The sequence below is a fragment of the Symsagittifera roscoffensis genome, chromosome 5 (genome assembly GCF_963678635.1).
Source record: "Symsagittifera roscoffensis chromosome 5, txSymRosc1.1, whole genome shotgun sequence".
NCBI lineage: Eukaryota > Metazoa > Xenacoelomorpha > Acoela > Convolutidae > Symsagittifera > Symsagittifera roscoffensis.
In genome coordinates this window covers 1583854-1601313 of record NC_087066.1, presented here as the reverse complement: position 1 = coordinate 1601313, position 17460 = coordinate 1583854, and the positions used below count along the sequence as shown (strand labels likewise).

Genomic DNA, 17460 nt, shown 5'->3' with positions numbered 1-17460 from the left:
GTTGATCCGTCTTCGATGGAGATGATGATTTTTATCTACTGAACTAAAACAATAATAATTCAATAAATAGTAGTAGCCCTGTTTTTAGGAGTGACCTCGTGGTCTGGGGATACTGAGACCCAGCCATGAGCTCACTATTTCTGAATGTAATTGAGTTAATTTGAGTGTTTTGACCGAAGCCGAAAGCAGTAACGTTTTTGTCGACCCGATGTTAGAAAGACCACCGAAAGTACTGGCTTGGTAGGGACGGGGAAAAGCATGTTAAACTCTGTTTAGACGTTAGCCAGTCGTCTTAGGACTTTGTTTTATTTTCCGTCGATATGTTACTTCCGGGCGAATGTTACATTTTGAAAAATTAAATTTCATCCCAAAATTACGTAGTTCGTATTCCTCAAGGTCTAACTTCCAAATATGACCGACTGGTACATTGTCATCTTCTTTTATCATTATCACTTCCATATCTAGAAAATTCCAAGGATTTTGATTCGTGATGAAGGAACTCCTGACTATAACCTCGGTTACTATGATACTTTTGACCTTCTGATTACCATGTAGGGCGGAAACCCCATTATATGGCCATATAATTTGCGGAACCCCTGAACTTGCTGCTGTCTTTGATTAATTTAGATCTTCCATTAAAAAGTTCGTTTTTTTTTAGAATTGGATGACAGTGCGCAGGCGTAGCAGACCTAGCAATGGCGCTGCGTCTGAAGCTGGTAGAATTGCCGCTCATAGGAATGGGAGAAACTCCAGCAACAATGCGCGCTATCAAAAGTGGTTTATTTTTGGAGCGGTTGCTTTAGCGCTATGTGGCATTTATTTGTACAATGCGTTCAAACAAACAGCAGCTCGAGGAAGGTCAATAACGCCTTTTAGAGGTACAATTTTTATAATCTGTATTAAAATTGTTCCTGTATTTCTTTTTCCTACCCTGATTACTGGGATCTTGCTTAGTTATTTTTTCCGAAGACTATTTAACCAACGAGTAATGCGGTAAAAGAAGTATTTGATTCTATGCGCGCTATCTGTTTAATGTGCACAAGAAAAATAGAATAGATGTCAGAAATACTAATAAATAATAAAATTTAGCCATATACATATTGCATTGGTACTAACTTGGCTCACATCAATCATCTTCGAAAAGTTATGTGACATTTTACTTAATACATTTTAGAACAAATTTTGGATGCTGGATCAACGACACCGTCAAGAAACAGCGATTTGTTTTGGGGCGCATACAGACCTGGAGTATATTTTGGGATGAAGACCAGAAGCAATCAAAGTCCAGTGTTTGGGCTTCTTTGGCTGGTTCAGTTCGATCCAAATAGGGTAGATTTCCGCCACAACTGCGACCAGGGATTAAAGTAATCATTTGATTCTTTCGGTTTTGCTTATCTCTCGGGACTTGTGCCTTAGATACGGAAGAAACTCAGTTCAAAAACCATCTTATATCATCCATGCTGTATAAAGTTAATGTCTGATATAATCGTAGTGCATCGTCGTGAAGGTTCAGTTAAATCAATATCAGTTGTTTGTACGTTAAATCATATCGGAATGTCGAAGCAGGGAATTTGTTATTCCTGCAATGTCGCTGGGTGCTTCAGAAAATATCCGAGAGAGTCTTCATTCAAGTTCCATCCAGTCTGAAACCGGTCCAGTACACAAAACCGTAATCAGCGGTTCTTCAGCGTTTTTTGTTCATTTACAAGCTGTATAGCAAGTTTTCATATGCTCAACAAGAGATAAACATCAGTTCGGCTTTTCTTTGACTTCTCACGGTCTTTTTCTTCAATTTTGATATCCAAAATTGAGTTTCAAATTAGATGTTTTGGTTTTTTTTTTCTCAAACAATTTTTTTCCCCTAAGCAACTCGCGAACAAGTCTTCTTTCCAGTAAACAATTTTTTTTTCACAATTGATGCCCAATTTCTGGAAGTACGAATAAAACTAAAAATAAGTTAATTTGGGGTAGTACTAAGTTTCGCAATAATATTCCACGAGTAAATGTTGATATACTTCATACCAGTCTATGAGGGCAGATATTCTTGGCCCATGACTCGGGGCCGGGGGATTTCGACTGATTTCTTCTGTTCACCGATGAGGCAAACTTGGACATTCTTGAGGGTTACACAACTTGGCACGCTGATGGCATATTCAAGAAATGTTCCTCGTTATTCTATGTTACTCATTATCTACCATTGTTACTCATTACTCATTACCTACCAGTGGTTTGATTTCTGTTGCAACGCAAAACTCAACAGCAATATCAACAAGCATTTTGTGTGTTACGAAGAAAGTAGTTCATTGCTCTCAGTCGGCAATGGCTCTCATTCCTGAATGCGACTTGAAGCTGGCACTAGAAGCTCTCCACGCAAGAAAAACTGAGCAGGATGAGCTCCATTTATATCTCGATTATTCCGACAAAAAACTTTCCGAAAAAGGATGGCATAGAGCTTTTCAATTAGGAATGCGTCATGCTCACCTCACTGTATCAAAATTCATTCAGCGAAGAAGGAAGGAAATTTGCACAATTCAGCTAAGAAATTGATAAGGAGCCAAAAAAAAGCCTGATTTGTATGAACAATTGCAAAGGATATCAAAAACTGTGAAAAACTATCAAAACAATGTCTTTCGTTTGCTTTTTACTGGTAAAACCACTTTATACCAAAGAAAAAATGATGCCTCGAATGCTTTGATGTTTTACGGCTTTTTTGTTTTACATTAAGATTAAAGGAAAACTTAATTTTCTTCCTTGTTTTATACGAGTTGTCTTGTTTTGCGAGTGGTCTTCCGCTGCGAGTTGTCGCGGTACCTAAAAAACATGTAAAGCGTCAATGATAAGAAATTTTGAAAGGTACGGGTAAGAGAAAAAAAGCTGAAATTTGCACAGAGCCGAAAATTAAGCACAAACAGAATTGGTCACCCGAGTTGTCCTATTGCACTAAAATTGAGCAGCCATGGCCGATTGGCTAACACGCGCGGTTTTTAGCACGAAGTTCTCGAGTTCGAATCTCACTTCACGGTTGTAGCTGCCCCAGAGTCATCCGCCTCCTCAAGGTGTGACCGGCTACGCCAAAACGGATGAATAGTCTCCCCCACGGAAAAAAGGTCAAAAAAAAAAGAAAAAGGAGATGAAACAGGGCTGGGGGCTAATAAGAAAATGTACTAAAATTAGGCATAAGGCGTTAGTTATTCAACAAAACAAATCTGGCCTCGTTACACGAACAACCTTGCAAAACCACTGCTTGCCAATATAAAACACATCAAGTTCAAGTAAACTCGTGAATACGCAAAAGGAGCCGCTAAATAGCAGCTAGCAGAGCTCGGTAGATCCATGGCAATGACTTGTTATAATGAGGATGCTATCTGAACTATCATTTTAGGATATATTTAAGCTATAACATGACAGCACATGGTTGAAAAAAATTGGAACAAAACTGAAGTGGTAACAAAGCCGACAATTTTTCAGCAGACACCGGGTGAGCAAGTTTTCTACAACAAATTTAATCTACTATATATTTAAATGCGGGCTTCATTATCTCGCTATGGTAAAGCTTTTTAAACTTACTATTTTAGCATGTTTAACAAAAGAATTTTTGAAAGTTTAAGCTATATCGTATATTTCAATGGTTAAGATTTTTTAAATTTTCCAGCTTGAGCTCAGTGTTTATTTCATCAAGTTTGAAAATAGCAGCCCAATAGTTGGATGCTGTCAGGGTTCTCCCCGGGCATTAGGATCCTCCATATATGAATAACCAAAAACTTTCAGTTTACAAGATACGTCAATTTTCGAGTTTTTTCAAAAATTTCTAGAAAATCTCACTTCACAAAACTTATAATTTTTTGAAATTCTCAACTAAGTGGGTGCAGTCAGGGTACTCTCAGGGGTTGCGAATATTGCCTCCAGATGTCACTTCTCAAAACCTTGTAGCTTTCGATATGACGTTTTTATGAATTTTTCAAACTTCCATAAATTGATACTTGTCCTTGGATCCTGTTGAAGATCTCAATCCTGTCGTTGGAAAGTGTGATGGTACTTTCAAGAGTGTTGAATCTTGCCTCTGAATATGGCTGCTCAAATCCTTGTAGTTTTCGAGATGACGATTTTTAGGCTTTATAGTCCTAAGATATAAAAAAATTCCAAAACTTGAAGTTCCCATATTTAAAGTGAGGCTGTGTCAGGGTTCTCTCAGGAGTTCCAAATTTTGCCTCAAAATTTGACAGCACAAATCCTTTTAGTTTTCGAGATATGTTCGTTTTTTATGATTTTTTCAAAAATTTTCAAATAAACTTGGATTTTAATAAATTCCAAAACTTTGAAGCTCTCAATCCTGCCGTTGGAAATTGTGAGCGTTTCCAATCTTTCCTCGGAATTTAGCTGCTGCAATCATTGTACTTTTCGATATCTGACGTTTTTTGTGAAATTTTCAAAAAAATTCTAAAGAACTTGAAGGCTAAATAATTCCAAAACTTTGAAGATCTCGATCCTGTTGTTGGAAAATGTGTGGGTTTTCTCAGGGGGTCGCGAATCTTGCCACTGAATATGGCAGCTCAAATCCTTGCAGTTTCGAGATATGACGTTTTTTAGGATTTTCTCAAAAAATTTTCATGAAAATTAAATTTTTTTTCAAAACTTGAAATTCCTAACCTGTAGTTGGGCGAGTTATTTCAGCTGTTGCGAACTCGGCCTCCAATTAACAATGCCCAAACTTTTTTAGATCAAGAGATAAGGCGATTTTTGTAATTTTTTCTGAAAACCAATAATTTTAAAAATAATTCACAAAAGTGAAATTCCCAACCCTGTAGTTGTGTGCTGTCACAGTACTGTCAGAAATTGCAAACATTGCATTCAAATAAAACTGCTCAAATCTTGGTAGTTTTCGAGATGTGACATTTTTTCTGGTTTGCGAAAAAAACTTTTTTTAGAAAACTTAATGTTGAAGTTTCTCAAAATTTGATTTTCCCAACTGTGTAGTTGGGTACTGTAAGAGTACTCTCTAGAGTTCCAAATCTTCTGTCCAGATGCGACTGCTTAATTACTTCAAGTTTCCCCGATGTGACGCTTCTTCTTAAAGTTTGTTGGGCTACGTAAGGGGGTCACTTTGATATAATTATGTCTGTGATCGACTGGGTAATTTTGGTGTAATTTTTGATTAAGCAAGAAAAGCCAAAATGACCCATTTTTGGGGTAAATTTTTGGGCCCGAATTTCGCAAAACAAATTACACCAAAGTCATTCTGAATTCTGCTAAAATTTTAAGCAAGTTTTGTCATCATAAGTTTTCATCTAAACTCACCCCAATCTGAGAAAAACTCGTTTTAAATTTCAAGTTTAGCTCGTTTTGTCCGGTTAATTCAAATCAGCTTTGTACATTTGAGTTTTAATGCATCCGTGTTTTTGCTTGCTGCTTTTCTTTTTTGTTTTATGGCTTTCAAGCTGATTGGTTGATTATTGTTACCCAATGAGAAGCGGGCAAAAAGATTTAAAAAATCTTAACCATTGAAATATACGATATAGCTTAAACTTTCAAAAATTCTTTTGTTAAACATGCTAAAATAGTAAGTTTAAAAAGCTTTACCATAGCGAGATAATGAAGCCCGCATTTAAATATATAGTAGATTAAATTTGTTGTAGAAAACTTGCTCACCCGGTGTCTGCTGAAAATTTGTCGGCTTTGTTACCACTCAGTTTTGTTCCAATTTTTTTTCAACCATGTGCTGTCATGTTATAGCTTAAATATATCCTAAACTGATAGTTCAGATAGCATCCTCATTATAACAAGTCATTGCCATGGATCTACCGAGCTCTGCTAGCTGCTATTTAGCGGCTCCTTTTGCGTATTCACGAGTTTACTTGAACTTGATGTGTTTTATAATGGCAAGCAGTGGTTTTGCAAGGTTGTTCGTGTAACGAGGCCAGATTTGTTTTGTTGAATAACTAACGCCTTATGCCTAATTTTAGTACATTTTCTTATTAGCCCCCAGCCCTGTTTCATCTCCTTTTTCTTTTTTTTGACCTTTTTTCCGTGGGGGAGACTATTCATCCGTTTTGGCGTAGCCGGTCACACCTTGAGGAGGCGGATGACTCTGGGGCAGCTACAACCGTGAAGTGAGATTCGAACTCGAGAACTTCGTGCTAAAAACCGCGCGTGTTAGCCAATCGGCCATGGTTGCTCAATTTTAGTGCAATAGGACAACTCGGGTGACCAATTCTGTTTGTGCTTAATTTTCGGCTCTGTGCAAATTTCAGCTTTTTTTCTCTTACCCGTACCTTTCAAAATTTCTTATCATTGACGCTTTACATGTTTTTTAGGTACCGCGACAACTCGCAGCGGAAGACCACTCGCAAAACAAGACAACTCGTATAAAACTAGGAAGAAAATTAAGTTTTCCTTTAATCTTAATGTAAAACAAAAAAGGCGTAAAACATCAAAGCATTCGAGGCATCATTTTTTCTTTGGTATAAAGTGGTTTTACCAGTAAAAAGTAAACGAAAGACATTGTTTTGATAGTTTTTCACAGTTTTTGATATCCTTTGCAATTGTTCATACAAATAAGGCTTTTTTTTGGCTCCTTACCAATTTCTTAGCTGAATTGTGCAAATTTCCTTCCTTCTTTGCTGAATGAATTTTGATACAGTGAGGTGAGCATGACGCATTCCCAATTGAAAAGCTCTATGCCATCCTTTTTCGGAAAGTTTTTTGTCGGAATAATCGAGATATAAATGGAGCTCATCCTGCTCAGTTTTTCTTGCGTGGAGAGCTTCTAATGCCAGCTTCAAGTCGCATTCAGGAATGAGAGCCATTGCCGACTGAGAGCAATGAACTACTTTCTTCGTAACACACGAAATGCTTGTTGATATTCCTGTTGAGTTTTGCGTTGCAACAGAAATCAAACCACTGGTAGGTAATGAGTAATGAGTAACAATGGTAGATAATGAGTAACATAGAATAACGAGGAACATTTCTTGAATATGCCATCAGCGTGCCAAGTTGTGTAACCCTCGAGAATGTCCAAGTTTGCCTCATTGTGAACAGAAGAAATCAGTCGAAATCCCCCGGCCCCGAGTCATGGGCCAAGAATATCTGCCCTCATAGAGTGGTATGAAGTTCCATGGGAATTGGTATGTCCCCAAAGTCTCTTCTCGTTGAATTGCTCATGCAAACTAGGTAAGTTTTGGGCATGTTTGCAGAGCACTCCTCAGAAACAGTGCTCGTTACGTTTCGATAATTAGATCGGAGATGTTCTTCGCTCTTTCTTGCTCTTTATCAGCTTCTTCGCTGTTTCTTGCTTCTTGGCTGTTTCTTGCTTCTTCGCTGTTTTTTACTTTTTCTTACTCTTTGCATGACAATTAAACATTGTAGAAAATTTACGTTAACCCCCCCCCCCCCCCCAGAAGTAGTGCGAGCAGTGAAGATTAATTTTTGAAACTATATATCAAAAGTTGACATTTTGTTCATCCCCTCCATGATTTTCAACTCCTCTGATTATTTAACGATCATGTTTTTAAACCCTTTTTGAAACCGATTTTCATAAACTGAAAAAAATTTAAGAATAGTGTAGAAAACTTACTTTTCAACTTCTCGTTCATAAGTCAACATTGAATAAAATTGATCCAGTTTCTCCACAAATAAATCATCATTTGTAAATGCTTGTGATTTGCAAGGTCTTTTTGAGCATCTCCAGATTGTTAACACGCTTTTCTCATTAAGTCGAACTTACGAAGATCAAGATTCGTCTCCCGCGCTGTCTTGTAGTGAATTGCAACATTTTTCGAATGAAAAGAAACATAATTAGAAACCAAAATGATGAAGGTTATGGACTCAATTTTTGGTGTTAAACGAACAAAATGATTCATATCTTTCCCCAATAATTGCTTTGGATTGAGAATAAAATTAAAATTAACTAAAATTAGTGGAGGATTACGGTTCTTAGCTCTTTTTTCTTTCCCTTCCCCCATCTGCAAAAATTTTGTGAAATTTTGTTCTCATTCGAATGTTACGGAATTTAGTATGCGAACTAATTAGGCCATGACAAACATATTTGGTCTTCATGTTTAACCTTTAAAAACCCCTCGTTACACCATAAAATTGATGCTTATGTTAGGGGGATTGGGGGACAAGCCCGGGTCTTAAATTTAGAGGAAAAATAAAGGATGGTCTTACGAGTCTGTTGCGAGTTGTTGTAACTGGTCATTTATACGAGTTGTCTTTTGCGAGTTGTCGTGTTACGGTTTTTTACGGCTAAATGCTTATTGCAATGTAAAGTATGAAGCACTTATCGGTTCCTAATAGTTAGTTTGCTTACCAAAATAGTATTTCTGTCTTATGTCATCGTTAATGTAGTTTTTCTTTTTTCATAATTGAAGTTCAAGGGGGTCCAAATATCGTTCATCTGGGCATGAATCGATAATGTGAGATGTTGTAATATCGACTAAGTAGATTGAGATTTTGTGGATTGAATTGTTTGTTGTGTTGAGGGTAGACTGCCTCGCTATGGTTGGACCTCACATGACGGAGATGGAGACATTTGACCATAATGTGAGATGGTGTAATATCGACTAAGTAGATTGTGATTTTGTGGATTGAATTGTTTGTTATGTTGAGTGTAGACTGCCTCGGTATGGTTGGATCTCGCTTGACGGAGATGGAGACATTTGACCATAATGTGAGATGGTGTAATATCGACCAAGTAGATTGTGATTTTGTGGATTGAATTGTTTGTTTTGTTGAGTGTAGACTGCCTCGCTATGGTTGGATCTCACATGACGGAGATGGAGACATTTGACCATAATGTGAGATGGTGTATCATCGACTAAGTAGATTGTGATTTTGTGGATTGGATTGTTTGTTTTGTTGAGTGTAGACTGCCTCGCTATGGTTGGATCTCACATGACGGAGATGGAGACATTTGACCATAATGTGAGATGGTGTAATATCGACTAAGAAGATTGCGATTTTGTGGATTGAATTGTTTGTTGTGTTGAGTGTAGACTGCCTCGCTATGGTTGGATCTCACATGACGGAGATGGAGACATTTGACCATAATGTTAGATGGTGTAATATCGACTAAGTATTTTGTGATTTTGTGGATTGAATTGTTTGTTGTGTTGAGTGTAGACTGCCTCGCTATGGTTGGATCTCACATGACGGAGATGGAGACATTTGACCATAATGTGAGATGGTGTAATATCGACTAAGTAGATTGTGATTAAGTGGCTTGAATTGTTGGTTGTGTGAGTGTAGACTGCCTCGCTATGGTTGGATTTCACATGACGGAGTGTCGTTCGGCTACCAGGAGATAGTGATTTTGTGGATTGAATTGTTTGTTGTGTTGAGTGTAGACTGTCTCGCTATGGTTGGATCTCACATGACGGAGATGGGAGACATTTGACCATAATGTGAGATGGTGTAATATCGACTAAGTAGATTGTGATTTTGTGGATTGAATTGTTTGTTGTGTTGAGTGTAGACTGCCTCGCTATGGTTGAATCTCACATGACGGAGATGGAGACATTTGACCATAATGTGAGATGGTGTAATATCGACTAAATAGATTGTGATTTTGTGGATTGAATTGTTTGGTGTGTTGAATGTAGACTGCCTCGCTATGGTTGGATCTCACATGACGGAGATGGAGACATTTGACCATAAGGTGAGATGGTGTAATATCGACTAAGTAGATTGTGATTTAGTGGATTGAATTGTTTGTTGTGTTGAGTGTAGAATGCCTCGCTATGGTTGGATCTCACATGACGGAGTGTCGTTCGGCTACCAGGAGATTGGGATTTTGTGGATTGAATTATTTGTTGTGTTGAGTGTAGACTGCCTCGCTATGGTTGGATCTCACATGACGGAGATGGAGACATTTGACCATAATGTGAGACGGTGTATTATCGACTAAGTAGATTGTGATTTTGTGGATTGAATTGTTTGTTGTGTTGAGTGTAGACTGCCTCGCTATGGTTGGATCTCACATGACGGAGATGGAGACATTTGACCATAATGTTAGATGGTGTAATATCGACTAAGTATTTTGTGATTTTGTGGATTGAATTGTTTGTTGTGTTGAGTGTAGACTTCCTCGCTATGGTTGGATCTCACATGACGGAGATGGAGACATTTGACCATAATGTGAGATGGTGTAATATCGACTAAATAGATTGTGATTTTGTGGATTGAATTGTTTGTTGTGTTGAGTGTAGACTGCCTCGCTATGGTTGGATCTCACATGACGGAGATGGAGACATTTGACCATAATGTGAGATGGTGTAATATCGACTAAGTAGATTGTGATTTTGTGGATTGAATTGTTTGATGTGTTGAGTGTAGACTGCCTCGCTATGGTTGGATCTCACATGACGGAGATGGAGACATTTGACCATAATGTGAGATGGTGTAATATCGACTAAATAGATTGTGATTTTGTGGATTGAATTGTTTGTTGTGTTGAGTGTAGACTGCCTCGCTATGGTTTGATCTCACATGACGGAGATGGAGACATTTGACCATAATGTGACATGGTGTAATATCGACTAAATAGATTGTGATTTTGTGGATTGAATTGTTTGTTGTGTTGAGTGTAGACTGCCTCGCTATAGTTGTTTCTCACATGACTGAGATGGAGACATTTGACCATAATGTGAGATGGTGTAATATCGACTAAATAGATTGTGATTTTGTGGGTTGAATTGTTTGTTGTGTTGAGTGTAGACTGCCTCGCTATGGTTGGATCTCACATGACGGAGATGGAGACATTTGACCATAATGTGAGATGGTGTAATATCGACTAAATAGATTGTGATTTTGTGGATTGAATTGTTTGTTGAGTTGAGTGTAGACTGCCTCGCTATGGTTGGATCTCACATGACGGAGATGGAGACATTTGACCATAATGTTAGATGGTGTAATATCGACTAAGTATTTTGTGATTTTGTGGATTGAATTGTTTGTTGTGTTGAGTGTAGACTTCCTCGCTATGGTTGGATCTCACATGACGGAGATGGAGACATTTGACCATAATGTGAGATGGTGTAATATCGACTAAATAGATTGTGATTTTGTGGATTGAATTGTTTGTTGTGTTGAGTGTAGACTGCCTCGCTATGGTTGGATCTCACATGACGGAGATGGAGACATTTGACCATAATGTGAGATGGTGTAATATCGACTAAGTAGATTGTGATTTTGTGGATTGAATTGTTTGATGTGTTGAGTGTAGACTGCCTCGCTATGGTTGGATCTCACATGACGGAGATGGAGACATTTGACCATAATGTGAGATGGTGTAATATCGACTAAATAGATTGTGATTTTGTGGATTGAATTGTTTGTTGTGTTGAGTGTAGACTGCCTCGCTATGGTTTGATCTCACATGACGGAGATGGAGACATTTGACCATAATGTGACATGGTGTAATATCGACTAAATAGATTGTGATTTTGTGGATTGAATTGTTTGTTGTGTTGAGTGTAGACTGCCTCGCTATAGTTGTTTCTCACATGACTGAGATGGAGACATTTGACCATAATGTGAGATGGTGTAATATCGACTAAATAGATTGTGATTTTGTGGGTTGAATTGTTTGTTGTGTTGAGTGTAGACTGCCTCGCTATGGTTGGATCTCACATGACGGAGATGGAGACATTTGACCATAATGTGAGATGGTGTAATATCGACTAAATAGATTGTGATTTTGTGGATTGAATTGTTTGTTGAGTTGAGTGTAGACTGCCTCGCTATGGTTGGATCTCACATGACGGAGATCGAGACATTTGACCATAATGTGAGATGGTGTAATATCGACTAAATAGATTGTGATTTTGTGGGTTGAATTGTTTGTTGTGTTGAGTGTAGACTGCCTCGCTATGGTTGGATCTCACATGACGGAGATGGAGACATTTGACCATAATGTGAGATGGTGTAATATCGACTAAGTAGATTGTGATTTTGTGGATTGAATTGTTTGTTGTGTTGAGTGTAGACTGCCTCGCTATGGTTGGATCTCACATGACGGAGATGGAGACATTTGACCATAATCTGAGATGGTGTAATATCGACTAAGTAGATTGTGATTTTGTGGATTGAATTGTTTGTTATGTTGAGTGTAGACTGCCTCGGTATGGTTGGATCTCGCTTGACAGAGATGGAGACATTTGACCATAATGTGAGATGGTGTAATATCGACCAAGTAGATTGTGATTTTGTGGATTGAATTGTTTGTTGTGTTGAGTGTAGCCTTGCCTCGCTATGGTTGGATCTCACATGACGGAGATGGAGACATTTGACCATAATGTGAGATGGTGTAATATCGACTAAGTAGATTGTGATTTTGTGGATTGGATTGTTTGTTTTGTTGAGTGTAGACTGCCTCGCTATGGTTGGATCTCACATGACGGAGATGGAGACATTTGACCATAATGTTAGATGGTGTAATATCGACTAAGTATTTTGTGATTTTGTGGATTGAATTGTTTGTTGTGTTGAGTGTAGACTGCCTCGCTATGGTTGGATATCACATGACGGAGATGGAGACATTTGACCATAATGTGAGATGGTGTAATATCGACTAAGTAGATTGTGATTTTGTGGATTGAATTGTTTGTTGTGTTGAGTGTAGACTGCCTCGCTATGGTTGGATCTCACATGACGGAGATGGAGACATTTGACCATAATGTTAGATGGTGTAATATCGACTAAGTATTTTGTGGATTGAATTGTTTGTTGTGTTGAGTGTAGACTGCCTCGCTATGGTTGGATCTCACATGACGGAGATGGAGACATTTGACCATAATGTGAGATGGTGTAATATCGACTAAGTAGATTGTGATTTTGTGGATTGGATTGTTTGTTTTGTTGAGTGTAGACTGCCTCGCTATGGTTGGATTTCACATGACGGAGATGGAGACATTTGACCATAATGTTAGATGGTGTAATATCGACTAAGTAGATTGTGATTTTGTGGAATGAATTGTTTGTTGTGTTGAGGGTAGACTGCCTCGCTATGGTTGGATCTCACATGACGGAGATGGAGACATTTGACCATAATGTTAGATGGTGTAATATCGACTAAGTAGATTGTGATTAAGTGGATTGAATTGTTGGTTGTGTGAGTGTAGACTGCCTCGCTATGGTTGGATTTCACATGACGGAGTGTCGTTCGGCTACCAGGAGATTGTGATTTTGTGGATTGAATTGTTTGTTGTGTTGAGTGTAGACTGCCTCGCTATGATTGGATCTCACATGACGGAGATGGAGACATTTGACCATAATGTTAGATGGTGTAATATCGACTAAGTATTTTGTGATTTTGTGGATTGAATTGTTTGTTGTGTTGAGTGTAGACTGCCTCGCTGTGGTTGGATCTCACATGACGGAGATGGAGACATTTGACCATAATGTGAGATGGTGTAATATCGACTAAGTAGATTGTGATTTTGTGGATTGGATGGTTTGTTTTGTTGAGCGTAGACTGCCTCGCTATGGTTGGATCTCACATGACAGAGATGGAGACATTTGACCATAATGTTAGATGGTGTAATATCGACTAAGTAGATTGTGATTTTGTGGATTGAATTGTTTGTTGTGTTGAGGGTAGACTGCCTCGCTATGGTTGGATCTCACATGACGGAGATGGAGACATTTGACCATAATGTTAGATGGTGTAATATCGACTAAGTAGATTGTGATTAAGTGGATTGAATTGTTGGTTGTGTGAGTGTAGACTGCCTCGCTATGGTTGGATTTCACATGACGGAGTGTCGTTCGGCTACCAGGAGATTGTGATTTTGTGGATTGAATTGTTTGTTGTGTTGAGTGTAGACTGCCTCGCTATGGTTGGATCTCACATGACGGAGATGGGAGACATTTGACCATAATGTGAGATGGTGTAATATCGACTAAGTAGATTGTGATTTTGTGGATTGAATTGTTTGTTGTGTTGAGTGTAGACTGCCTCGCTATGGTTGGATCTCACATGACGGAGATGGAGACATTTGACCATAATGTGAGATGGTGTAATATCGACTAAATAGATTGTGATTTTGTGGATTGAATTGTTTGGTGTGTTGAATGTAGACTGCCTCGCTATGGTTGGATCTCACATGACGGAGATGGAGACATTTGACCATAATGTGAGATGGTGTAATATCGACTAAGTATATTGTGATTTAGTGGATTGAATTGTTTGTTGTGTTGAGTGTAGACTGCCTCGCTATGGTTGGATCTCACATGACGGAGTGTCGTTCGGCTACCAGGAGATTGGGATTTTGTGGATTGAATTATTTGTTGTGTTGAGTGTAGACAGCCTCGCTATGGTTGGATCTCACATGACGGAGATGGAGACATTTGACCATAATGTGAGACGGTGTATTATCGACTAAGTAGATTGAGATTTTGTGGATTGAATTGTTTGTTGTGTTGAGTGTAGACTGCCTCGCTATGGTTGGATCTCACATAACGGAGATGGAGACATTTGACCATAATGTTAGATGGTGTAATATCGACTTAATAGATTGTGATTTTGTGGATTGAATTGTTTGTTGTGTTGAGTGTAGACTGCCTCGCTATGGTTGGATCTCACATGACGGAGATGGAGACATTTAACCATAATGTTAGATGGTGTAATATCGACTAAGTAGATTGTGATTTTTTGGATTGAATTGTTTGATGTGTTGAGTGTAGACTGCCTCGCTATGGTTGGATCTCACATGACGGAGATGGAGACATTTGACCATAATGTGAGATGGTGTAATATCGACTAAATAGATTGTGATTTTGTGGATTGAATTGTTTGTTGTGATGAGTGTAGACTGCCTCGCTATGGTTGTTTCTCACATGACTGAGATGGAGACATTTGACCATAATGTGAGATGGTGTAATATCGACTAAATAGATTGTGATTTTGTGGGTTGAATTGTTTGTTGTGTTGAGTGTAGACTGCCTCGCTATGGTTGGATCTCACATGACGGAGATGGAGACATTTGACCATAATGTGAGATGGTGTAATATCGACTAAATAGATTGTGATTTTGTGGATTGAATTGTTTGTTGTGTTGAGTGTAGACTGCCTCGCTATGGTTGGATCTCACATGACGGAGATCGAGACATTTGACCATAATGTGAGATGGTGTAATATCGACTAAATAGATTGTGATTTTGTGTATTGAATTGTTTGATGTGTTGAGAGTAGACTGCCTCGCTATAGTTGGATCTCACATGACGGAGATGGAGACATTTGACCATAATGTGAGATGGTGTAATATCGACTAAATAGATTGTGATTTTGTGGATTGAATTGTTTGTTGTGTTGAGTGTAGACTGTCTCGCTATGGTTGGATCTCACATGACGGAGATGGAGATATTTGACCATAATGTGAGATGGTGTAATATCGACTAAGTAGATTGAGATTTTGTGGATTGAATTGTTTGTTGCGTTGAGTGTAGACTGCCTCGCTATGGTTGGATCTCATATGACGGAGATGGAGACATTTGACCATAATGTGAGATGGTGTACTATCGACTAAATAGATTGTGATTTTGTGGTTTGAATTGTTTGATGTGTTGAGTGTAGACTGCCTCGCTATGGTTGGATCTCACATGACGGAGATGGAGACATTTGACCATAATTTGAGATGGTGTAATATCGACTAAATAGATTGTGATTTTGTGGATTGAATTGTTTGATATGTTGAGTGTAGACTGCCTCGCTCTGTTTGGATCTCACATGACGGAGATGGAGACATTTAACCATAATGTGAGATGTTGTAATATCGACTAAATAGATTGTGATTTTGTGGATTGAATTGTTTGATGTGTTGAGTGTAGACTGCCTCGCTATGGTTGGATCTCACATGACGAAGATGGAGACATTTGACCATAATGTGAGATGGTGTAATATCGAGTAAATAGATTGTGATTTTGTGGATTGAGTTATTTGTTGTGTTGAGTGTAGACTGCCTCGCTATGGTTGCATCTCAAATGACCGAGATGGAGACATTTGACCATAATGTGAGATGGTGTAATATCGACTAAATAGATTTTGATTTTGTGGATTGAATTGTTTGTTGTGTTGAGTGTAGACTGCCTCGCTATGGTTGGATCTCACATGACGGAGATGGAGACATTTGACCATAATGTGAGATGGTGTAATATCGACTAAATAGATTGTGATTTTGTGGATTGAATTGTTTGATATGTTGAGTGTAGACGACCTCGCTAAGGTTGGATCTCACATGACGGAGATGGAGACATGTAACCATAATGTGAGATGGTGTAATATCGACTAATTAGATTGTGATTTTGTGGATTGAATTGTTTGATGTTTTGAGTGTAGACTGCCTCGCTATGGTTGGATCTCACATGACCGAGATGGAGAAATTTGACCATAATGTGAGATGGTGTAATATCGACTAAATAGATTTTGATTTTGTGGATTGAATTATTTGTTGTGTTGAGTGTAGACTGCCTCGCTATGGTTGGATCTCACATGACGGAGATGGAGACATTTGACCATAATGTGAGATGGTGTAATACCGACTAAGTAGATTGTGATTTTGTGGATTGAATTGTTTGATGTGTTGAGTGTAGACTGCCTCGCTATGGTTGGATCTCACATGACCGACATGGAGACATTTGACCATAATGTGAGATGGTGTAATATCGACTAAATAGATTTTGATTTTGTGGGTTGAATTATTTGTTGTGTTGAGTGTAGACTGCCTCGCTATGGTTGGATCTCACATGACGGAGATGGAGACTTTTAACCATAATGTGAGATGGTGTAATATCGAGTAAATAGATTGTGATTTTGTGGATTGAGTTATTTGTTGTGTTGAGTGTAGACTGCCTCGCTATGGTTGCATCTCAAATGACCGAGATGGAGACATTTGACCATAATGTGAGATGGTGTAATATCGACTAAATAGATTTTGATTTTGTGGATTGAATTGTTTGTTGTGTTGAGTGTAGACTGCCTCGCTATGGTTGGATCTCACATGACGGAGATGGAGACATTTGACCATAATGTGAGATGGTGTAATATCGACTAAATAGATTGTGATTTTGTGGATTGAATTGTTTGATATGTTGAGTGTAGACGACCTCGCTAAGGTTGGATCTCACATGACGGAGATGGAGACATGTAACCATAATGTGAGATGGTGTAATATCGACTAATTAGATTGTGATTTTGTGGATTGAATTGTTTGATGTTTTGAGTGTAGACTGCCTCGCTATGGTTGGATCTCACATGACCGAGATGGAGAAATTTGACCATAATGTGAGATGGTGTAATATCGACTAAATAGATTTTGATTTTGTGGATTGAATTATTTGTTGTGTTGAGTGTAGACTGCCTCGCTATGGTTGGATCTCACATGACGGAGATGGAGACATTTGACCATAATGTGAGATGGTGTAATACCGACTAAGTAGATTGTGATTTTGTGGATTGAATTGTTTGAT

At 38.4% G+C, this 17460-nt stretch overlaps 1 protein-coding gene across 1 annotated transcript in view; it reads left to right on the top strand.

Annotated features, from left to right (window-relative positions):
- Positions 1 to 661: 661 nt before the first annotated feature.
- Positions 662 to 17460, top strand: part of LOC134846958 (mannosyl-oligosaccharide glucosidase-like) — a 35625-nt gene continuing 18826 nt past the window's right edge. The window contains exons 1-2 of the mRNA XM_063864417.1: positions 662 to 878; positions 1175 to 1364. Of these exons, the coding sequence (XP_063720487.1) occupies positions 665 to 878; positions 1175 to 1364 (404 nt within the window). The 5' untranslated portion in view covers positions 662 to 664. The remainder of the gene's footprint in view (positions 879 to 1174; positions 1365 to 17460) is intronic.